Raw genomic sequence first — 24773 nt, forward strand, 5'->3', positions numbered from 1 at the left:
GTCAAGTAACTGAGCATGTCTGAGACCTGTTCTTCAGTGCATCTTAATCTTTGTATTTCTGCATACTAGTTGCCTCACAAGCAACATTTCACAGGAATATTAACATTCTGCTGGTCAGTTTCTTTTTCCTCATGGTATTTCCAAATGTGTTTCCATGGCACACGTCATATGTCCATAAGATTCAATCGTGTAGGAGCAACTGCTCTGTTTAAAGATTGGTTCCAATAGCTCACCAGGCCGTAGGCCTTTGTAATCATGTCCTTGATCCTGACCTCCATTTCCAATTGATGTCAACAAACATTTCTCACGTCCACGGTAGCCATTCAGGTTATCTTATCAAAAGATTAGTCTGGGCAGGAGGTCTTTACTTCTCTCCACCCCTTCCCCCCCCCCCCCCCGCCCCCCTGCATGGTCCCAGTGTCTCGGGTAGTGGCCAGGCAATCAAATGCAGTTTTCTCATTGTTCAGTATAGGCAAGGACACAAATATCTCCAAGAGAAAGCTGTCAATTAACTATTCTCAACTACACTTTCCTGACTTTCATTAGATTGTACATTTATACCAGATTAATATCTTTTGGTAAATCATGCCCAGGTCAGTGACTTTAAAGAAATTCCCATTTGGTGTAATTTCTCTGTTTCTATACTTTAATTCCCAATCACTCCCTCTCATCCAATTTTACACCATTTCATCTCACTCATGAGCACAGGAGGAACTTTACTGTCCAATACAATATTTATCTTCGAGTCCAATATCAATACATTTTTGGTTTATTTTACTTAAATTCTTCTTGGATCGCTTTTCATTTCCCAAAATATCCCGTTACGTTATTCCTGAGTCTGTTCCATCATTCCAAAATTATCCCAATTCCAGACAGCTGTATTGTTGGACTGACCGGACTTGTCAATGTACAATTTTATTTCCTCCCACAAAATACTTTCTTCCTTGATAAACAGCATTGGATAGGAACCAGTTAGGCTCAAATCCTTTTATTTTGAAATATAATTTGATTATCCCCTTAAACTACAGGTAAATTTTCCCTTCTTGAGTGCTTGAATTGCAACTCATATCAATTTATCTTATCAATTCCAATCAGGCTGGCTGCAGACAGGAGCTGCAATGCCTGGTGGGGGAGAGAAAGAGAGAGAGTGAGACGTCATCCGGCATTGGAAGAGAGAATGGAGGGCACTGAAGATCGGGGTGGGGGGTGGGGGGAAGATTGGGGAAGATCAGAGAGGGAGATCGGTGGGGCAAGAGGGGGAGATTGGGGGGGCGAGAGGGGGAGATCAGAGGGCAGAGGAAGATTTGTGAGGGACATTGGAGAGGAAGACATCAGGGGGAGGGGGGAGAGGGACATCGGAGAGGGAGACATCGGAAAGGGAGACATTGGGGGCTGAGAGGGACATCGGAGAGGGGAACATTGGGGGCTGAGAGGGACATCGGAGGGGGAGAGGGTCAGCGGAGAGGGAGACATCGGGGGCTGAGAGGGACATCGGAGAGGGGGACATAGGACATCAGAGCAGGTTTATTTTGTTTTTTAACTTTGTGCAATGGTTTTTTATTTAATTTGTCTCATGTATCCTGGATTCCAGAACGGTCCCAGTGGATTGGAAGGTAGCAAATGTGACCCCGCTGTTCAAAAAAGGAGGGAGAGGGAAAACAGGGAACTACAGGCCAGTTAGCCTGACATCAGTCATCGCGAAAATGATGGAAACCATTATTAAGGAAGTGATAACAGGGCACTTAGAAAATCATAGAGTCATAGAGTCATCGAGTCATAGAGTTATACAGCACGGATAGAGGCCCTTCGGCCCATCGTGTCCGCGCCGGCCATCAAGCCCTGTCTACTCTAATCCCATATTCCAGCATTTGGTCCGTAGCCTTGTATGCTATGGCATTTCAAGTGCTCATCCAAATGCTTCTTGAATGTTGTGAGGGTTCCTGCCTCCACAACCCTTTCAGGCAGTGAGTTCCAGACTCCAACCACCCTCTGGGTGAAAAAGTTCTTTCTCAAATCCCCTCTAAACCTCCCGCCTTTTACCTTGAATCTATGTCCCCTTGTTATAGAACCCTCAACTAAGGGAAAAAGCTCCTTAGTATCCATCCTATCTGTGCCCCTCATAATTTTGTACACCTCAATCATGTCCCCCCTCAGCCTCCTCTGCTCCAAGGAAAACAAACCCAATCTTCCCAGTCTCTCTTCATAGCTGAAGCGCTCCAGCCCTGGTAACATCCTGATGAATCTCCTCTGCACCCTCTCCAAAGCGATCACATCCTTCCTGTAGTGCGGCGACCAGAACTGCACACAGTACTCCAGCTGTGGCCTAACCAGTGTTTTATACAGCTCCATCATAACCTCCTTGCCCTTATATTCTATGCCTCGGCTAATAAAGGCAAGTATCCCATATGCCTTCTTTACCACCTTATCTACCTGTTCCGCCGCCTTCAGGGATCTGTGAACTTGCACACCAAGATCCCTCTGACCCTCTGTCTTGCCTAGGGTCCTCCCATTCATTGTGTATTCCCTTGCCTTGTTAGTCCCTCCAAAGTGCATCACCTCGCACTTTTCCGGGTTAAATTCCATTTGCCACTGTTCCGCCCATCTGACCAACCCATCTATATTGTCCTGCAGACTGAGGCTATCCTCCTCGCTATTTACCACCCTACCAATTTTTGTATCATCAGCGAACTTACTGATCATACCTTTTACATTCATATCCAAGTCATTAATGTAGACCACAAACAGCAAGGGACCCAGCACCGATCCCTGTGGTACCCCACTGGCCACAGGCTGCCAGTCACAAAAACAACCTTCGACCATCACCCTCTGCCTTCTGCCACTAAGCCAGTTTTGTATCCAAAGTGCCAAGGCACCCTGGATTCCATGGGCTCGTACCTTCTTGACCAGTCTCCTGTGGGGGACTTTATCGAAGGCCTTACTGAAATCCATGTATACCACATCCACTGCGTTACCCTCATCCACACGCCTAGTCACCCCCTCAAAAAATTCAATCAAATTTATAATATGATTAGAAATGTGAAGTTATTCAATTTGGTAGGAAGAATAGAAAAAAGTATATATTTTGAATGGTGAGAAACTATTAAATGTTCGTGTTCAGAGAGATTTGGGTGTCCTTGTACAAGAAACACAAAAAGTTAGCATGCAGGTACAGCAAGCAATATGGAAGGCAAATGGCATGTTGGCCTCTATTGCAAGGGGGTTGGAGTATAAGAGTAAGGAAGTCTTACTACAATTGTACAGGGCTTTGGTGAGACTACACCTGGAGTACTGTGTTTTGGTCTCCTTATGTACTTGCCCTAGGGGCGGTGCAGCGAAGGTTCTTATAGCAGAGATCTTTAACCATTCTTTTTCTTTTACATGGTCACTTTGGTTTGACCACCGTTAATCACAAGATCAAAGGGTCAGTTTGCTAACTATCACATTGCAGTATATCATAAAATACGATTAAACATAAGAACATAAGAAATAGGAGCAGGAGTAGGCCACATGGCCTCTCGAGCCTGCTTCGCTATTCAATAAGATCATGGCTGATCTTCGACCTCAACTCTACTTTCCTACCCGATCCCATATCCCTTGATTCCCCGAGAGTCCAAAAATCTATTGATCTATCTCAGCCTTGAAAAACTCAATGATTCAGCATCCACGCCCTTCTGGGGTAGAGAATTCCAAAGATTCACCACTCTGAGTGAAGAAATTCCACCTTATCTCAGTCTTAAATGGCTGACCTCTTATCCTGAGTCTATGCCCCCTAGTTCGAGGCTTTCCAGCCCAGGGAAACAATCTCTCAGCTTCTACCCGGTCAAGCCCCCTCAGAATCTTATCTGTTTTAATGAGATCACCTCTAATTCTTCTAAACTCCAGAGAGTATAGGCCCATTCTACTCAATCTCTCACAGGACAACCCTCTCATCCCAGGAATCAATCTAATGAACCTTTGTTGCACAACCTCCGAGGCAAGTATTTCCTTTAGATAAGGAGACCAAAACTGTACACACTACTCCAGGTGAGGACTCACCAAAGCCCTGTACAATTGGAAGACTTCCTTACTCTTGTACTCTAAAATGCCATTTGCCTTCCTAATTGCTTGCTGTGCCTGCATGCTAACTTTTTGTGTTTCTTGTGCGAGGACACCCAAATCTCTTTGAACACCAACATTTAATAGTTTCTCACCATTTAAAAAAATATGTTTTTCTATTCTTCCTACCAAAGTGAACAACCTCACATTTCCCCACATTACACTCCATTTGCCACTTTCTTGCCCACTCATTTAACCTGTCTACATCCTTTTACAGACTTTTGTGTCCTCCTTGCAGCCTACTTTCCCACCTAGCTTTGTATCATCAGCAAACTTGGATACATTACACTCGGTCCCTTCATCTAAGTTATTAATATAGATTGTAAATAGCTGTGGCCCAAGCACCGATCCTTGTGGCAACCCACTTGTTACAGCCTGCCAAACTGAAAATGACCCATTTATCCCTACTCTCTGTTTTCTGTCTGTTAACCAAACCTCTATCTATGCTAATATGGTTGCAAAAGACAAGGCTGAAGCATTTGCAACCATCTTCAGCCAGAAGTGCCGAGTGGATGATCCATCTCAGCCTCCTCCCAATATCCCCACCATCACAGAAGCCAGTCTTCAGCCAATTCAATTCACTCCGTGATATCAAGAAATGGCTGAGTGCACTGGATACAGCAAAGGCTATGGGCCCCGACAACATCCCGGCCGTAGTGCTGAAGATTTGTGCTCCAGAACTAGCTGCGCCTCGAGCCAAGCTGTTCCAGTACAGCTACAACACCGGCATCTACCCGACAATGTGGAAAATTGCCCAGGTATTTCTTGTCCACAAAAAGCAGGACAAATTCAATCCGGCCAATTACCGCTCCATCAGTCTACTCTCAATCATCAGCAAAGTGATGGAAGGTGTCGTCGACAGTGCTATCAAGCGGCACTTACTCACCAATAATCTGCTCACCGATGCTCAGTTTGGGTTCCGCCAGGACCACTCGGCTCCAGACCTCATTACAGCCTTGGTCCAAACATGGACAAAAGAGCTGAATTCTAGAGTTGAGGTGAGAGTGACTGCCCTTCACATCAAGGCAGCATTTGACCGAGTGTGGCACCAAGGAGCCCTAGTAAAATTGAAGTCAATGGGAATCAGAGGGAAAACTCTCCAGTGGCTAGAGTCAATCCGAGCACAAAGGAGGATGATAGTGGTTGTTGGAGGCCAATCATCTCAGTCCCAGGACATTGCTGCAGGAGTTCCTCAGGGCAGTGTCCTAGGCCCAACCATCTTCAGCTGCTTCATCAATGACCTTCCCTCCAACATAAAGTCAGAAATGGGGATGTTCGCTGATGATTGCACAGTGTTCAGTTCCATTCGCAACCCCTCAGATAATGAAGCAGTCCGAGCCCGCATGCAGCAAGACCTGGACAACATCCAGGTTTGGGCTGATAAGCGGCAAGTAACATTCGCGCCAGACAAGTGCCAGGCAATGGCCGTCTCCAACAAGAGATTGTCTAACCACCTTCCCTTGACATTCAACGGCATTACCATCGCCGAATACCCCACCATCAACATCCTGGGGGTCACCATTAAGCAGAAACTTAACTGGACCAGCCATATAAATACTGTGGCTGCAAGAGCAGGTCAGAGGCTGGATATTCTGCGGTGAGTGATTTTTAAAAAATTCGTTCATGGGATGTGGGCGTCGCTGGTGAGGCCGGCATTTATTGCCCATCCCTAATTGCCCTTGAGAAGGTGGTGGTGAGCCGCCTTCTTGAACCGCTGCAGTCCGTGTGGTGACGGTTCTCCCACTCTCCGACTCACCTCCTGACTCCCCAAAGCCTTTCCACCATCTACAAGGCACAAGTCAGGAGTGTGATGGAATACTCTCCACTTGTCTAGATGAGTGCAGCTCCAACAACACTCAAGAAGCTCGACACTATCCAGGACAAAGCAGCCTGCTTGATTGGCACCCCATGCACCACCCGAAACATTCACTCCCTTCACCACTGGTGCACCGTGGCTGCAGTGTGTACCATCTACAGGATGCACTGCAGCAACTCGTCAAGGCTTCTTCGACAGCACCTCACAAACCCACGACCTCTACCACCTAGAAGGACAAGGGCAGCAGGTACATAGGAACAACACCATCTGCACGTTCCCCTCCAAGTCACACACCATCCCGACTTGGAAATATATCGCTGTTCCTTCATCGCTGCTGGGTCAAAATCCTGGAACTCCCGACCTAACAGCACTGTGGGAGAACCGTCACCACATGGACTGCAGCGGTTCAAGAAGGCGGCTCACCACCACCTTCTCCAGGGCAATAAGGGATGGGCAATAAATGCTGGCCTTGTCAGCGATGCCCACGTCCCATGAATGCATAATAAAAAAAAATATTACTCCCAATCCCATGAGCCCTTATCTTGTGAAACAATCTTTTATATGGCACCTTATTGAATGCCTTTTGAAAATCCGAATATACCACATCCACTGCTAGTTACATCCTCAAAAAACTCTGATAAATTTGTCAAACACGATTTCCCTTTCATAAAACCATGTTGACTCTCCCTAATCATATTATGATTTTCTAACTGCCCTGTTACCACTTCCTTAATAATGGATTCCAGCATTTTCCCGATGACTGATGTCAGGCTAACTGGTCTGTCGTTCCCTGTTTTCTCTCCCTCCTTTCTTGAATAGTGGGGTTACATTTGCTACCTTCCAATCCGCTGGGCCCATTCTGGAATCTAGGGAATTCTGAAAGATCACAACCAATGCATCCACTATCTCTGCAGCCACCTCTTTTAGAACTCTGGGATGTACGCCAGCGGATTTATTGGCTTTTAGTCCCATTAATTTCTCTAGTACTTTTTCTCTACTGATGTTAACTACTTTAAGTTCCTCACTTTCATTTGCCCCTTGGTTGCTCACAATTTCTGGTATGCTTTTTGTGTCTTCTACTGTGAAGACAGATAATTTTTTAAAATATCTCTGCTATTTCCTTATTCCCCATTTTAATTTCTCCTGTCTCAGCCTCTAAGGGACCAACATCTACTTTTGCTACTCTCTTCCTTTTTACATATTTGTAGAAGCTCTTACAATCCATTTTTATATTTTTTGATAGTTTACTTTCATATTCTATTTTCTCCCTCTTTATCAATTTTGTGGTCATCCTCTGCAAGTTCCTAAAACTCTCCCAATCCTCAGGCTTACTACTTTTCTTGGCAACATTATAGGCCTCTTTTAATCTAATACTATCCTTAACTTCTTTAGTTAGCCACGGTTGAATCACTTTTCCTGTGGAGTTTTTATTTCTCAATGGAATGTATATTCATTGAGAATGTTGAAATATTTCTTTAAATATTTGCTATTGCTAATCTACCGTCATACCCTTTAATCTAATTTCCCAGTTTCCTTTGCCAACTTGCCCTTCATACCTATGTAATTGGCTTTATTTAAGTTTAAGACTCTAGTTTCTGACTTAAGTATGTCACTCTCAAACTCAATATGAAATTCTATCATATTATGATCACTCTTCCCCAGAGGATCCTTTACTGTGAGATTACTATTTAACCCTGTCTCATTACACAGTACGAGATCTAAAATAGCCTGTTCCCTGGTTGGTTCCATGACATATTGCTCTAGGAAACTGTCTCGAATGCATTCTGTGAACTCGTCCTCCAGACTACCTTTGCCAATTTGATTTGTCCAGTCTATATGTAGATTAAAATCCCGCATGATTATTTCATTACCTTTATCACAAGCTCCTATTCTTTCTTGATTAATACTCTGTCCAGCGGTATCGCTACAAATATGGGGCCTATAAACTACTCCTACCAGTGTTTTCTGCCCCTTGTTATTTCTTACTTCCACCCATACTGATTCTACTTCCTGATCTTCCTTTATTATCACGGCTACACCCCCACTTTTTCCACTCTGCCTGTCTCTTCGGAATGTCCACAGTCTCATCCCAGTGCCAGCCAGACTGTCTGCATGGCAAGTAGCAGATACCCATTTTGCGTGATAGCTGCAGTATAACTGCAGCTTTAACCTCTATCACTTTGGATCTTATCAGCCCTTTCACAGCTTACTCATGCAAACTGATATTAATTTTGCAAATTTGCAAATTTAAAATTCAAACCTTCAGGGTTGAAATGCAGTCTTTAAAGTACAGGAACTGACAGTTATTTGGTTATTAACCACTGGGAAGGGGAAGAGACAGCAATGGTCTATTCCTACAGCGTGCCACTTGACATTGTGGGAAAGGTATTTTGCAGAGGCCCAGGTTTGGGGTTTGCCAGCCCTGGCTTGATCCCTCCCTCTCCCCCCGCTGCTGTAGTGGTAGTGTCCACTTCTTCTTGAACGGGGCTGTTAAATTGGTGCAGTTCAGCACATTGCGGGGGTGATGGTTGGTTAATTAGACATTGTAGCATTTAAGTTACAGAGGCTATCAAATTTTGGGTACGGCGAGTACAAGGCACCCAGAGTAAGGGGCGATGGTGGGGGGGGGGGGGGGGAGGGGGGGAGGAAACTATTACTCCAGTTTGTTTTTTATCTTCTCTATTTAGATCTAAATTTCAGCAATCACTGTAGCAGCAGTAGTTCCAGTGCTGCTGTGTACTGAAGTTGGAGCTCAGGTTGGAGTCTTAAAAATTGACTTCTGCTTCCCCTCTCGTGACAGACCCTCACGGTGGTATTGTAACTAGTTAGCTGTGCATTATAAGTTTAAATGTAAGAACATAAGAACATAAGAAATAAGAGTAGGAGTAGGCCAAATGGCCCCTCGAGCCTGCTCTGCCATTCATCAGATCATGTCTGATCTTCGACCTCAACTCCACTTTCCCGCCCTATCCCCATATCCCTTGATTCCCCTAGAGTCTAAAAATCTATCGATCTCAGTCTTGAATATACTCAACGACTGAGCAACCACAGCCCTCTGGGGTGGAGAATTCCAAAGATTAGCAACCCTCTGAGTGAAGAAATTTTGGGGTGGAGGGAGTACGCCACAGTGGGGACCAGGAGGGACGACGAGGGAGCTTAAAGGGGCAGAAGCACGCTGCAAATAAACAATATTAACAACAACTTGCATTTATATAGCGCCTTCAATGTAGTAAATCATTCCAAGGCACTTCACAGGAGCGTTATCAGACAAAATTTGACACCGAGCCACATAAGGAGATGTTAGAACAGGTGACCAAAAGCTTGGTCATAGAGGTAGGTTTTAAGGAGTGCCTTAAAGGAGGAGAGGCAGAGAGGTTTGGGGAGGGAATTCTGGAGCTTAGGGCCTAGACAACTGGAGGTACAGCCGCCAATGGTGGAGCGATTAAAATCGGGATGCGAAGAGGCAAAAATTGGAGGAGTGCAGAGATCTCAGAGGGTTGTAGAGCTGGAGGAGGTTACAGAGATAGGGAGGGGCAAGGCCATGGAAGGATTTGAAAACAAGAATGAGCTCAGAAGAAAGGCTCCCATTGAAGACTATGGCCAAGACAGAGATCTTCAGTCGGCAGGGGTCTGGAGCAAACTGGAGGGAGAAGGAGCCGGATACTAGGCTAACATAACTTCCCTGCTTTTCAATTCTATTCTTCTAGAAATGAACACCATTGCTATGTTTGCATTTTTTATGGCCTTGTTAAACGTGCATTGCTACTTTTAATGATTTGTGAACGTGTACCCCAAGATTGCTTTGCTCCTCTACCCCATTGAGACTCTTATTTTCCAAGGAGTATGTGGCCTCCTTATTCCTCCTACCAAAATGCATCACCTCAACCTATATTGAAATTAATTTGCCAATTACACGCTCATTCTGCTAGTTTATTGTATTTTGTCACGGTCTTCCTCAGTATTAACTGTACAACCAATTTAATGTCATCCACAAATTTTGAATTTGTACTTCCGATTCCAAGTCAAAATCATTTATTTAAATGGTTAACAACAGTGGTCCCAGCACCGATCCCTGTGGAACACCACTTCCCACCTTCTGCCAGTCTGAGTAACTACCTTTAACCCCGACTCTCTGTTTTCTGTTTTGTAGCCAGCTTTCTATCCATTCTGCTACTCGTTCCCACTCCACTCTGATCTTAGTCATGAGTCTACTATGTGGTACCTTATTAAAGGCTTTTTGAAAATCCAAGTATATTACATCTACTACGTTACCCTTCTCTACTCTTTCTGTTACTTCTTCGATGAGACGTTGCACCCATGCTCTGTCTCTCCTCTCAGGTGGATGTAAAAGATCCCATGGCACTATTTCGAAGATGTGAAGCAGGGAAGAACTCTCCTGTTCTTCTTCAAAATAGTGTCATGGCATCTTTTACACCCACCTCGATTTAACGTCTCAGCTGAAAGACGGCACCTCCGACAGTGGAGTACTCCCTCAGTACTGCACTGGAGTGTTAGCCTGGATTTTGTGCTCAAGTCTCTGGAGTGGGACTGGAACACACATCCTTCTGAGCCCGAGCTACCAATCAGTGGCTTGTGAAAAGTTCCAGCCACATTTTAGTGGGAAAAAATGTAGAGATTGGAATAGGTACATGCAGTACAAAATTTTAGCTTTTTAATGTCAAAAATTGTTCTCAAACTCCTGCAGGTGATCTGCATCTCCCAGGGGCCATCAATGTGCTCAGTGTTTTACATTAGGAAGTACAGCCTAACTGGACTGCACGCTCCACCCACCCTGTGTGTGAGGGAGAGTCCAAGGCTCAAGTTCCTTTAAAGCTGGAGGAGCCGCGGGTCTGAAGCAGCCGCTCGCCGGTCTGATGCTCGCTCGCCATGGGCTGCGCTCCCACACTGTTCTCGTGTGTCTCCCTGCTCAGCGCCCTCTGTATCGGAACCACTGTCTCCTTGGACCTCACCATCCTCCACACCAACGACGTACACGCCAGGGTGGAGGAGACCAGCATCGACTCGGGCAAGTGCGGGTCGGACTGTTACGCCGGAGTGGCCAGGAGGTGGACTAAAATCCGCCAGATCAGAGCGAAGGAGAGGAACGTGTTGCTGTTGGACGCCGGGGATCAGTACCAGGGAACCATCTGGTTCAATTACTACAAGGGGGCTGAGGCTGCCCACTTCATGCACAAGCTGGGCTACGATGCAATGGTAAGAAGGCACCACTGTGCTGAAATTGCCTGTTTTTGAACCTGTGTAAGAGTAAGTGTATGTTCCCCCTGCAAATCCACTCTATTAAAGAAGGACTGTCTATTCTGATCAAGTGTTAGGCAAGCTTTTTTTCTAGTTTGAAAGAAAGAACTTGCATTTATATAGTGCCTTTCACGACCTCAGGAACGCCCCAAAGCGCCTTACAGCCAATGAAGTACTTTTGAAGTGTAGTCACTGTTGTGATGTAGGAAATGCAGCAGCCAATTTGCTCACAGCAAGGTTCCACAAACAGTCAATGTGATAATGACCAGATAATCTGCTTTAATGATGTTGGTTGAGGGATAAATGTTGGCCAGGACACCAGGAAAACTCCTCTGCTCTTCTTCAGTTAGTGCCATGGGATCTTTTACGTACACCTGATTTAACGTTTCATCCGAAAGATGGCACCTCCAATAGTGCAGCATTCCCTCAGTACTTTGGAGTGGGACTTGACTCCATGATTTTCTGACTCTGAGGCGAGAGTGCTACTAGCTGAGTCATGGCTGACACTGGACACAAAGCTGTATGAGTGTGGCATTGACTGGCATCATCACACCCTTTGCCCAAGTTTTAAAATAATGGACAACTCTTGTGCTTTCTCCTCAAAGTTTGACAAATATCCCCCCTCCCCCACAAAGGCAGCAGCCCTTTAAAATGCACTGGGTGCGAAGTGGTTCGCTTTTTATTGCAAACAGGCGTAAAGAAGGATGAGAAAAGAGCCATCAGACCCATCGAGCTGGCCCCATCCAGTCGCAGTGTAACCACGGACACCATTGACCCGTCCCCTTAACCACACAATCAGAGGCACAAAAAAAACTCAGGTAAACTCTGCAAAATTCCCATCCAGCTCCCTAAGGCAAATAAGCTGAACTCAGGAGATTACAGTAACTCACAACTCCTAATGACAGCTAACAACCAACCTACTCAATACAGTCTACCACTGAAAGTCATTGCTGAAAAAAATTGAATTATCCGATAATTTAATCAGGGCAAAGTGGGAATTTTGTGCTAAAATAAAATTGAACTGTCGGATAGTTTGAATGAAGTGATGATTTAGGAAGAGTAAGTTGTAATTGGAAATGTTTTCTTCATTCGGGAACCCGTCAGGTTCCCTGTTAAAGGACTGGAGCAAATCCACACCCACTGTATGTTCTGGTAGTCTGTTCCAGGGAGCGATGACTCTCTGTGAAAATAAATACTTCCTGGCCTCTAGCCTAACCCTTTGCCTGTGTATTTTATATTCATGCCCACTAGTCCTATCATCCTTATCCAACTCAAATAACCTATCCAACCTGACTGAGTTCAATCCTGTCATCATTATAAAACCCTCAATCATCTCCCCACTAAGCCTTTGTTTCTCTAAAGTAAATAGTCCTAACTCTTGGAGTCTGTCATCATAATTGAAAACCCGTGGACTAGGTACCTTTCTAGTCACCCACAACGAAGCCTCCATATTCTTCATCACGTATTGTTGTTCTGCAGGTGAAGGATTAGATAATTCTACCAGGGGGAGAGGCGTTCCTTCTTAGCACAGGAGAGGCATTAAATGAGTTAACTTATTCCTCCTCTTTTGTATGAACACCACAGTTAGCTTGGCTCAGTTAGTAGCAGCCTTGCCTCTGAGTCCGGAGATTGTGTGTTCAAGCCCTACTTGAGTATATAAGAGACAATTTTATGACTGTGTGCTCCCAGCCTGGAGCCTAGAAGTAAAGGGAATTAGGGGTTATGGGGAGCGGGCAGGAAATTGGACATGAATTTAGATTTGAGGTTAGGATCAGATCAGCCGTGATCTTATTAAATGGCGGAGCAGGCTCGAAGGGCCGATTGGCCTACTCCTGCTCCTATTTCTTATGTTCTTATGTTTTTCCACTGGGAGCATGCATCAGGATAGCGTGGAGGCGAAGCCTTTGATTTGTCATGTATCATAGGGCTGATTGAACAAAATATCTGTGAGCGTGATTCTGTAAAATCGCCCCTCATAATCTTCGGTGAGTTAGGGAGGGAATGCTGCATTGGCAGAGATGCTGCCCTTCGGACCAGGTGTTAAACCCGGGCCCTGTCTGCCTGTTCTGGAATTTAAATGGGCATCAAAGATCCCATGATACAAGCAGGGATTTAGTCCTGGTGCCTTGATGAACATTTTCACCCCAGTTTAAGATCAGATTAACTTGTCATTCATACAGTTGCTGTTTATGGGGATCTTGCTGTGTGCAGAATGCGTTTACTCACACAGCGACTGCACCGTTCAATCTTCAGGTGTTTCTCTGAGAGACTGGATAATGTGTAAAGTTCTCATTGCAGTTGCAGGAATGCACACCTTTCCACAGTGGACCCAGACTCCAGATTTAGCATTGGTATGGAATGCACCTTTCAGCATGTAACATTCCCAGTATCCCCTGACGTAGGATGGGATGGGGTAAAAGTTTTAATTTTTTTTTGAAGCCTTTATTTGTTTCTTTACAAATACATCTCTCTGTTTAACGTCTCACCTTACCCCCCCTCTTTTTTTTTTATCTTCCTTGTCATTCATTATCGTTTCTGTTGTCTTTTTCCCCTTTGCTGGGTTTCTTTTTATCCAGGTTTTCTGTTCATTGAGTGAGTGTCCATTTGTTCACAGGGTACTTTCCTGCCCGTGGAGCTGTCCATATTTCTCACACTTGGAGGAGTAGGATGTTTGACGCCAATGGTCCTGAAGTGTAGATGAGCGGGGAAGGGGGGGCAACATCACCTGGAATTTCCGAGGGGGTGTGGGGGATCGTTCTCCCGATCTTCACTGTAATTTCGGCGGCAGATTGGTGGAATCTCAAGAGAAACGACTAAAACAGCCGTCTGTTCAGGGTTTCCACCCATCTAGCAAAGTTACAGAGGGGGTTCAGGAGGATTAGCTGAAATTCTCCCTGTTGGTGATTTTATGGCCTTGTTTGAGAGTCCCATTGGGATCGTCCCCTCTTTACAACACAGGGCAGATGTTATACCCCTATCTTTCTTCTACTGTCGACCTGCCCTCTCCTTCCATTGTGAGGAGTGCTGGGGGCATGTGATTTCTGTTAATGGGGATTCATTGTGTGGACCTCCCAAAGGCCTTTGCCCTACCTCATGCATTTTCTTGACTTTTCTTCCACTCCAACATATACCGACTATAAAGTCCATATAAATAACATCCATTGACATTCCCCTGTCCACTACTTTAGTCACCTCTTCAAAAAATTCAATCAGGTTTGTCAGGCACGACCTACCTTTCACAAATCCATGCTGGCTCTCCCTGATTAACTGAAATTTCTCGAGGTGTTCAGTCACCCTATCCTTAATTATAGACTCCTGCAATTTCCCCACAACAGATGTTAGGCTAACTGGTGTATAATTCCCTGGTTTCCCTCTCTCTCCTTTCTTAAAAAGCGGAGTGACATGTGCAATTTTCCAATCCAGAGGGACAGTTCCTGAATCTAGAGAACTTTGAAAGATCATAGTTAGGGCATCTGCAATGTGCTCACCTACTTCCTTTAAAACCCTGGGATGGAAACCATCTGGTCCTGGGGATTTGTCACTCTTTAGTGCTATTATTTTCTTCATTACTGTTGCTTTACTTATGTTAATTTTATCGAGTCCCAGTCCCCGATTCAATATTAGTTTTCTTGGGATTTCCGGCATGCTATCCTCTTTTTCTACTGTAAATACTGACGCAAAGTAATTGTTCAACATGTCCGCCATTTCCCCATTGTCAACGACAATATCCCCACTTTCAGTTTTTAAGGGGCCAACACTGCTCCTGACCACCCTCTTTTTCCTAATACAACTATAAAAGTTCTTTGTATTGGTTTTGATATCCCTTTCGAGTTTCTTTTCATACTCTCTTTTTGTAGCTCTTACTATCTGTTTTGTGACCCTTTGTTGATCTTTGTATCAGTTCATTTTGATCCGTGCTGCAGTATTTGACCAGATGATGTATCATAATTGTAAGGAAAAACACCCTCTTCAGAGGGATGAACGTGCGAAAAATGACAGGCAGGAAAAGACCCTCTGGTCCATCCAACCTGTCCCACATAATTGTGATACACTCCCCACCCCACCAGAAACCACGTGATCTCCTGGGAGAGGCCAAAAACCAGATTAATAAAGCCAGGCCAATTTGGGGGGAAGAATCTGGGAAATTCCTCTCTGACTAAGGGCAAAGATAGACACATGGCAGCATGATATCATTGCTATAACGGAAACCTGGCTTAAAGAGGGGGATAATTGGCAGCTCAATATCCCTGGATACAGAGTTTTCAGGCAGGAGAGAGTGGGTGATAAAAAAGGAGGAGGGGTAGCATTATTGGTTAAAGAATCAATTACAGTTGTGAGAAGGGATGATATGCTAAATGGTTCATCAATCGAGGCCATATGGGTTGAGCTAAGAAATAAAAAAGGGGCAGTCACACTACTAGGAGTGTACTATAGACCCCCGAATAGCGAAAGGGAGATAGAAGAACAAATATGTAGGCAAATTTCTGAGTGCAAAAATAAGAGGGCAATAATAGTAGGGGACTTCAACTACCCTAACATCAGCTGGGATTCAAACAGTGTGAGGGGCACAGCGGGCGCAAAATTCTTGATCGGTGTCCAGGAGAACTATTTTCGCCAGTACGTGACAAGCCCGACAAGCCCAACAAGAGGGGATGCAATTCTAGATTTCGTCCTGGGAAATGAAGATGGGCAAGTGGGTGAAGTGACAATGGGTGACCATATTGGGGATAGTGACCACAATTCAGTTAGATTTCACATTATTATGGAAAAGGACAGAGTTAAATCAGGAGTAAACGTTTTAAATTGGGGGAAGGCAAATTTTACAGAACTAAGAGGTGATTTGGCAGAAGTGGACTGGACACAACTACTTGAGGAGAAATCAGTGGCAAGCCAGTGGGAGGCTTCAAAAAGTGAAATTCTACGGGTACAATGCAGACACGTCCCCTCAAAGAAAAAGGGTGGCACTGCCAAATCTAGAGCCCTCTGGTTGTCTAGAAGTATACGGGCCAAGATAAAGCAGAAAAAGAAAGCTTATGACTGTCACAGAAAACTAAGTATAGAAAGTACAGGGATGACGTAAAAAAGGAAATAAGGAGAGCAAAGAGAGGGCATGAAAAAATATTAGCAAGTAAGATTAAAGAAAATCTAAAGATGTTTTATCAGTACATTAAGAACAAGAGGATAGCTAAGGAAAAGGTGGGACCTATCAGGGATGATAAGGGTAACTTGTGTGTAGAAGCAGAGGATGTGGGTAGGGTTTAATATGAATATTTTGTCTCCGTATTCACAAAGGAAAGGGATGATCTGGACGTAGTAGTTAAAGTGGAGAGGTGTGAAATATTGGATAAGGTAAACATAATGAGAGAGGAAGTACCAGAGGGACTGGAATCCTTGAAAGTTGATAAGTCACCAGGGCCGGAGGGATTGTTTCCCAGGCTATTGAAGGAAGCCAGTGTGCAAATAGCGGATGCTCTGAGGATCATTTTCCAATCCTCACTAGGTACAGGGGAGGTACCGGAGGACTGGAAGACTGCAAACGTAGCACCATTGTTTAAAAAGGGTACAAGTGAAAGGCCGAACAATTATAGGCCGGTCAGTCTTGCCTCGGTGGTGGGCAAACTATTAGAATCAATACTGAGAGATAGGATAAACTGTCACTTGGAAAGGCATGGTTTAATCGGGGATAGTCAGCATGGATTTGTTCAGGGACGGTCACGCCTTTCAAATCTGATTAAATTCTTTGAGGAAGTGACAAGGAGGATTGATGAGGGTAGTGCAGTGGATGTCGTCTACATGGATTTTAGTAAGACATTTGACAAGATCGCACATGGCAGACTGGTCAGAAAGGTAAAAGCCCATGGGATACAGGGAAATGTGGCGAATTGGATCCAAAGTTGGCTTGGTAACAGGAAACAAAGGGTAAAAGTCGATGGATGTCTTTGCGAATGGAAATCCATTTCCAGTGGTGTGCCACAGGGCTCAGTGATGGGTCCCTTGCTGTTTGTGGTATATATTAATGATTTAGACTTGAATGTAGGGGGCATGATTGGCAAATTTGCAGACGACACAAAATTGGCCATGTCGTTGATAGTGAAGAGGATAGCTGTAGACTCCAAGAAGATATCAATGGGTTGGTGGAGTGGGTGGAAAAGTGGCAAATGGAGTTCAACCCAGAGAAGTGTGAGGTAATGCATTTAGGGAGGGCAAACAGCAAAAGGGAATACGCAGTAAACAGGAATATATTGAGAGGGGTCGAGGAAGTGAGAGACCTTGGAGTGCATGTGCACAGGTCCCTGAAGATGGCAGTACAGGTAGATAAGGTTGTGAAGAAGGCATATGGAATGGTCTCCGTTATTAGCCGAGGTATAGAATACAAAAGCAGGGATGTAATGATGGAACTGGTAAGGCCACAGCTGGAGTATTGTGCGCAGTTCTGGTCACCACATTACAGGAAGGACGTCATTGCTCTGGAGAGAATGCAGAGTAGATTTACAAGAATGTTGCCAGGGCTTGAAAATTGCAGCTGTGAGGAGAGATTGGATAGGCTGGGGTTGTTTTCCTTGGAGCAGAGGAGGCTGAGGGGAGACTTGATTGCAGTGTACAAAATTATGAGGGACCCAAATAGAGTAGACAGGGAGTACCAGTTTCCCATAGTGGAGAGTTGAAGAACTAGAGGACATAGTTTTAAGTTGATTGGCGGAAGGATTAGAGGGGACATGAGGAAAAACTTTTTTACCCAGAGGGTGGTGGGTGTATGGAATTTGCTGCCCGAATTGGTGGTAGAGGCAGGGACCCTCAACTCTTTTAAAAAGTATCTGGACCTGCACCTAAAGTGCTGTGAGCTGCAGGGCTACGGACTGGGTGCTGGAAGGTGGGATTAGAATGGGCACCTGGTTGTTCTTCAAGCCAGCGCGGACATGATGGGCCGAATGGCCCCCTTCTGTGCTGTACCTTATCAGCGGTTCTATGATTCAAGCTGACTCTGTGTTAACCAACTTCAGATGATGCCTACCACATAGCATGAGTACCTCATCCTTTATCTCCTGACTTAGAAGCTGCTTTTGTTCACAGAGACCGCAACTTTGTCTCCCCCAGCACCGCCCTTTTGCTAAATACCTAGATACTGTGTGAGATGGGAAACTTGACTCTGCTCAGTTTAAACTATATTTTTACATCTCCCTCCCTTTGAAACTACTCTGGGTCAATTTTCACCTTGCCCTGTAACTTTCTTCCCAGTCTTGTCTAAGATCACCTTGAGTTACATTTTATTACATAAACACACATAGAAATGTACAAATTGCATCTAAGTTTCATTTGGTTAATATTACACATCATGATATGGAGAAAAAAAATCATTGTGTCAGCTGTGGCTCAGTGGTAGTGCTCTTACCTCCGAGTCAGGATTCAAATCCCACTCCAGAGACTTGAGCATAAAATCGATGCTGATACCCTAGTGCAGTACTGAGAGAGCACTGCGTTGGAGGTGATGTCTTTTGGATGAGACGTTAAACCGAGGCCTCATCTGCCTTCTCAGATGGATGGAAAAGATCCCACGGCACTATTTCGAAGAAGAGCAGGGAAGTTATCCCCGGTGTCCAGGCCAAGATTTATTCCTCAACCAACATCATTAAAAACAGATTGGTCATTATCACTTACCTGTTTGTGGGACATTACTGTGAGCAAATTGGCTGCTGAGTTTCCTACATTACAACAGTGACTACACTTCAAAAGTACTTCATTGGCTGTAAAGTGCTTTGGGACGTCCTGAGGTCATGAAAAGTGCTATGTAAATGCAAGTCTTTCTTTCTTTTAATACACTATACAGAAAACTACAGTGTACCATATTATCAAGAAATCATGGACTTAAAAAATTCTCCAGCTCTCCTTTTACTAATATCCACCTTGTGGATATTTTTCCTCAGTTGTCCAACTCAAAGGAACCTAACCCTGAATTTTGAAAGTCCAAATTTCTATATCTTCCTTATTTTAATTTAAATCCCTCTGATAGGCACCAGTGTTCAACTCTATCCTGATTGTTTCAATATTAGTTGGTTTCTCTATGGAACATGTGTCAGTAGGTTGCTTAAAAGGTTTTCTCACTCTCCTGGGCCACATAAACTATTTCATGTCGTGCTGTTGTCAAGTAACTGAGCATGTTTTTGAGACCTGTTCTTCAGTGCATCTTAATCTTTGTATTTCTGCATACTCGTTACCTCACAAGCAACATTTCACAGGAATATTAACATTCTGCTGGTCAGTTTCTTTTTCCTCATGGTATTTCCAAATGTGTTTCCATGGCACACGTCATATGTCCATAAGATTCAATCGTGTAGGAGCAACTGCTCTGTTTAAAGATTGGTTCCAATAGCTCACCAGGCCGTAGGCCTTTGTAATCATGTCCTTGATCCTGACCTCCATTTCCAATTGATGTCAACAAACATTTCTCACGTCCACGGTAGCCATTCTTGGGCTTTCAGGTTATCTTATCAAAAGATTAGTCTGGGCAGGAGGTCTTTACTTCTCTCCACCCCCCTCTCCCCCCCCCCCCCCCCCCCCCCGCCCCCCTGCATGGTCCCAGTGTCTCGGGTAGTGGCCAGGCAATCAAATGCAGTTTTCTCATTGTTCAGTATAGGCAAGGACACAAATATCTCCAAGAGAAAGCTGTCAATTTACTATTCTCAACTACACTTTCCTGACTTTCATTAGATTGTACATTTATACCAGATTGATATCTTTTGGTAAATCATGCCCAGGTCAGTGACTTTAAAGAAATTCCCATTTGGTGTAATTTCTCTGTTTCTATACTTTAATTCCCAATCACTCCCTCTCATCCAATTTTACACCATTTCATCTCACTCATGAGCACAGGAGGAACTTTACTGTCCAATACAATATTTATCTTCGAGTCCAATATCAATACATTTTTGGTTTATTTTACTTAAATTCTTCTTGGATCGCTTTTCATTTCCCAAAATATCCCGTTACGTTATTCCTGAGTCTGTTCCATCATTCCAAAATTATCCCAATTCCAGACAGCTGTATTGTTGGACTGACCGGACTTGTCAATGTACAATTTTATTTCCTCCCACAAAATACTTTCTTCCTTGATAAACAGCATTGGATAGGAACCAGTTAGGCTCAAATCCTTTTAGTGAGAGACCTTAGAGTGCATGTGCACAGCTCCCTGAAGGTGGCAGTACAGGTAGATAAGGTTGTGAAGAAGGCATACGGAATGCTCTCTGTTATTAGCCGAGGTATAGAATACAAAATCAGGGATGTAATGATGGAACTGTATAAAACGCTGGTAAGGCAACAGCTGGAGTACTGTCGCATTTCTGGTCACCACATTACAGGAAGGACATCATTGCTCTGGAGAGAATACAGAGAAGATTTACAAGAATGTTGCCAGGGCTTGAAAATTGCAGCTACGAGGAGAGATTGGATAGGCTGGGGTTGTTTTCCTTGGAGCAGAGGAGGCTAAGGGGAGACTTGATTGAGGTGTACAAAATTATGAGGGGCCCAGATCGAGTAGACAGGAAGTACCTGTTTCCCCTCGCGGAGAGTTCAAGAACTAGAGGACATAGATTTAAGCTGATTGGTGGAAGGATTAGAGGGGACATGAGGAAAAACTTTTTTACCCAGAGGGTGGTGGGTGTATGGAATTTGCTGCCCGAATTGGTGGTAGAGGCAGGGACCCTCAACTCTTTTAAAAAGTATCTGGACCTGCACCTAAAGTGCTGTAAGCTGCAGGGCTACGGACTGGGTGCTGGAAGGTGGGATTAGATATGGGCACCTGGCTGTTCTTCGAGCCGGCGTGGACACGATGGGCCGAATGGCCCCTTTCTGTGCTGTATCTTTTCTATGTTTCAATGGTTCTATGGACCCTCTTAGGCAGTCGAAACTAATCCTGGAGAGGATGGCTGGGAGGCAGTGTGGCTTGTGGAGACTGCTACACTAGAAGAATGAAGAAGACTTAACCTAAGAGGGTGGTCCATCTTCTGCATTCTCCACACACCACAGGAGTACAACAAAGTAGTAAGAGTTTAGGAGGAGGGAGGACTCTGCAATGAGGACTCAACACTTGCTGAGAAGACAGATCCGCAAAGATTAGATCTGGAGAAGTTGTCAAATCCAGTGAATATTGCAAATGTGGGGCAATTCTTCTTATAAATAGATTTGATAGGCACAGGCTTAAAAGAAGCCCAAGAAAAAGCCATAGACTGGGTGGAATGGGCTTGAAATCAGGCTCTAAGTTCATTGGGGCACAAATCGCTCCCGAAATAATGGAGGAACTCAACAACGCTCTCCGTTGTTAGTGGTGAATTGAAGGAGCAAGTTCCCGCATTCGTATATTTGCAGTGAAACGTGGAAATCCGGAACTTGCTCCTGGTTTTCCGGTGATATGACAGCTTTGAATTAAAGGGACATTGCAGGTTGCAATCAGGGAAATCATTGAAAAAACGCCAACTTACTTATTTGCCCAGCTGGAAAGTAACTAATTACACCGCCAAACTGGTACGCTTAAAAATACAGGTCAAAACTAAGTTTTAACAGCGCGCTAAGTCTTAATGACTGCCAAACAACTAAAAATTAACTTTTAAAAATGTAGAGTCTCATTAATATCTTATTTTAATAGTTTTGGTCATTAAAAACATTTTTTTAAACTAAAAATTTTTTTTTTAATTTTTCCCTTCTGTCTTTTTATTTAATTCAATTATTTCTTTGGCATTTTAGAAAATAAATTTAAATTTTTTATTTACGAATAGAATACTAAGTTTCAAAGAATGAAGTCTGCTTGCCTGCTTGAGCAGTGCAGGCTGAATCTGTGGGCATGACTTCTCTTCCTGACAGATTTTGTGGGCGTGTCTTCTCTTATGTCGGGCAGTAGTGCTGCTCAGAGGCTGGGCTGATAGCGCACATTTTTAAAATTCAAATTCAATCAATTCAACGTCACAGAGCTCGCAGAAAGTAATTTCATTAATTTAATTCCCAGGAGCGGCGGTGACCGTTGCCTTGTTGCTCCGAGCGATTTCTGGCCCATTATCCATTAGCCTTTGACAGTGGAGAATGCCTTCCACTATTCATATAGCTCTGTGCTCTTTACTTAATGGCTGCCCCATGACTTTTGTTCCATTAAATGTAAATAACAGTTTTACATGGTGGAGAGGTTTTGTACAATTGATGTAAAATTCCAGGCACCGAGGAAATGGAGCGAGAATAAAACAAAAGAATAATAAACTCCTGATTGAAATTAAAGCAAGAGGTTATTTTGAGAAGGAAACTAGGGTGAATTTTGAGTGTTTCGATCAGGAAACCAGAGCAAATAGGGTTGATCTGTAATGGCTGCTTGCAGCTCACTGACTGTGCTGAGGGCACCCATTTTGAATTTTTGCTTCTTTATAAATCGATTTAGGTTGCTGTAAAATTGGGCGTAAGCCTCCCACCATTTTGGGTAACAGGATATGCCTAGAGTATAGATCCTGAGTGTCCTTTCCTGGGTCAGATCTACTCGATTGCAGTTAGCGTATTTCTGAAGATAGTGTGACAGTCTGAACAGCTACTAATCTAACTGGTGGATTTGAGGGAATAACCCTCCATTATGATCTCGAGCACCAATGCTTTCTTGGTGTTTTAAGGAATGTAGGAGTCAATTATGCACCTTGAGATCCAAGACACAGGAAAGCACGCCATTGAGAGATTGGATCTTAGCCTGCACCTCCACAGAATTCTCTAGAACTGGAGGAGGAGCCAGACTGATATGAAGGTTTTGAGAAAGGAAAATCAGAGACTGTTCCATAGGCAAGAAAGGACTGCTGCTGAGAATGTAGCGATTTGGGTTTATCCAACTGGCACAAAGGATTTATAAAAGGCGGTCTTCCTTTAGACATGCCTGACATAATGCTGATATCTTGCTGGATCTTCTAACAGAATTCCAACAGAATTTCTACTTGACTTCCAAGGGTGCCCTGCCCATTGATTGGGAGTTGCAGTAGTTATTGATGCAATTCATTCCGAGTGGATGCTAAATGAAGCTAGAAGACCCTAGACGGTGCTCTTTCAAAGTCTTAGGCTCCCAAGTTAGCTACGTGTTATCGTAATGCATCAGCCTAAATGTGATCCCATCAATTGGTAGGAACTAATCCCAGAGGAGGGATCAATCCTTCTCAGGACCAATAACAGTCTGAGATAGCATTGCTCTTTGGCATATGACTCCTGACTTGTGGGCTTGGTGACAACTCATGTGGATGTGATTAGAAACTTCAGTGTACAAATGTTTCTCATTGTATCCCAAAGTTTGGATTCATGTTCAACAGACTCTGGGTTGAACTCCTGAGCTTGAGGTCTTCCCAAATCGGGATAGGACCTGATGGACAACCATGGAATTTGCTTCAGGGATAGAATAAAATGGATCAGCCAACTCCTTGTACAATTTACAGTCTTTATCCCCTTGGGGCATGGGACTTGACAGTTTCTGTATGATCCAAGCAGATGGTGCAGATTATATCCCACGGAGCAATTGGCATCAGAGAACTGGGAAACATGATCTGCAGGAAAGGTTCCACTTTGGTGTTGGGAATGTCTGCCTGAACAGCGCTCACCATTATTTATGGGCAAATGGAGGAACAACTTCCGGCGAGCGCACATGCGCAGTCAAATGGGGAAATCCGGAAGTTGCTCTATGAGATTCCCTGCTCCACCGAAAGCTGCGTGGGAAGGAGATCTCACTGTCTGGAATGAATGGACCAGCACAAAGTTGCTCTCCTGTCTGGCTGGAAACAATCTGATCCACATAGAAAAAAGTATGCTGGGTTTTTAAGGTCTAAATTAACTTTTAACAGTGTGGTAAGTCTTAATGACTGCCAAACTACCTCTCTGGCACTGAAAAATAATTTTTAAAAATGTGGAGTCTCATTCCTTCCGATTTTAATTGTTGTCGGACATGTAACAAAAAATTAATTTTTTTTTCTTCTTTCTGTCTCTTTTATAAGAATATAAGAAATAGGAGCAGGAGTAGGCCCTAGAGCCCCTCGAGCCTACTCCGCCATTCACTAACATCAAAGCTGATCTTCTACCTCGACTCCACTTTCCCGCCCTATCCCGACATCCCTTGATTCTTTTAGTGTCCAAAAATCTATCGATCTTAGTCTTGAATGTACTCAACGACTGAGCATCCACAGCCCTCTGGGGTAGAGAATTCCAAAGACTCACAACCCTCTGAGTGAAGAAACCTTTTCTCATCTTGTTCCTAAATGGCCAACCCCTTACCTTGAGACTACGGCCCCTGGTTCTTGACTCTCCAGCGAGGGGAAAATCCTCTCAGCATCTACTCTGTCAAGCCCTCTAAGAATTTTATATGTTTCAATGAGATCACCTCTCATTCTTCTAAACTCCAGAGAAAATAGGCCCATTCTATTCATTTCTCCTCTCATCCCAGGAATCAATCTAGTGAACCTTCATCGCACCCCCTTTATGGCAAGTATATCCTTCCTTAGGTAAGGAGACCAAAACTGCACACAGTACTCCAGATGTGGTCTCACCAGAATCCTATATAATTGCAGCAAGACCCCCTTAATCTTATACTCCAAACTCCTTACAATAAAGGCTA

General features: G+C 44.1%; 1 protein-coding gene across 1 annotated transcript in view; it reads left to right on the plus strand.

Moving 5' to 3' along the window:
• Nucleotides 1–10622: 10622 nt before the first annotated feature.
• The window catches only part of LOC137324642 (5'-nucleotidase-like), a 101122-nt gene continuing 86971 nt past the window's right edge, over nt 10623–24773 (plus strand). The window contains exon 1 of the mRNA XM_067989185.1: nt 10623–11125. Within this exon, the coding sequence (XP_067845286.1) occupies nt 10799–11125 (327 nt within the window). The 5' untranslated portion in view covers nt 10623–10798. The remainder of the gene's footprint in view (nt 11126–24773) is intronic.

The sequence above is a fragment of the Heptranchias perlo genome, chromosome 8, assembly GCF_035084215.1.
Source record: "Heptranchias perlo isolate sHepPer1 chromosome 8, sHepPer1.hap1, whole genome shotgun sequence".
Taxonomy (NCBI): domain Eukaryota; kingdom Metazoa; phylum Chordata; class Chondrichthyes; order Hexanchiformes; family Hexanchidae; genus Heptranchias; species Heptranchias perlo.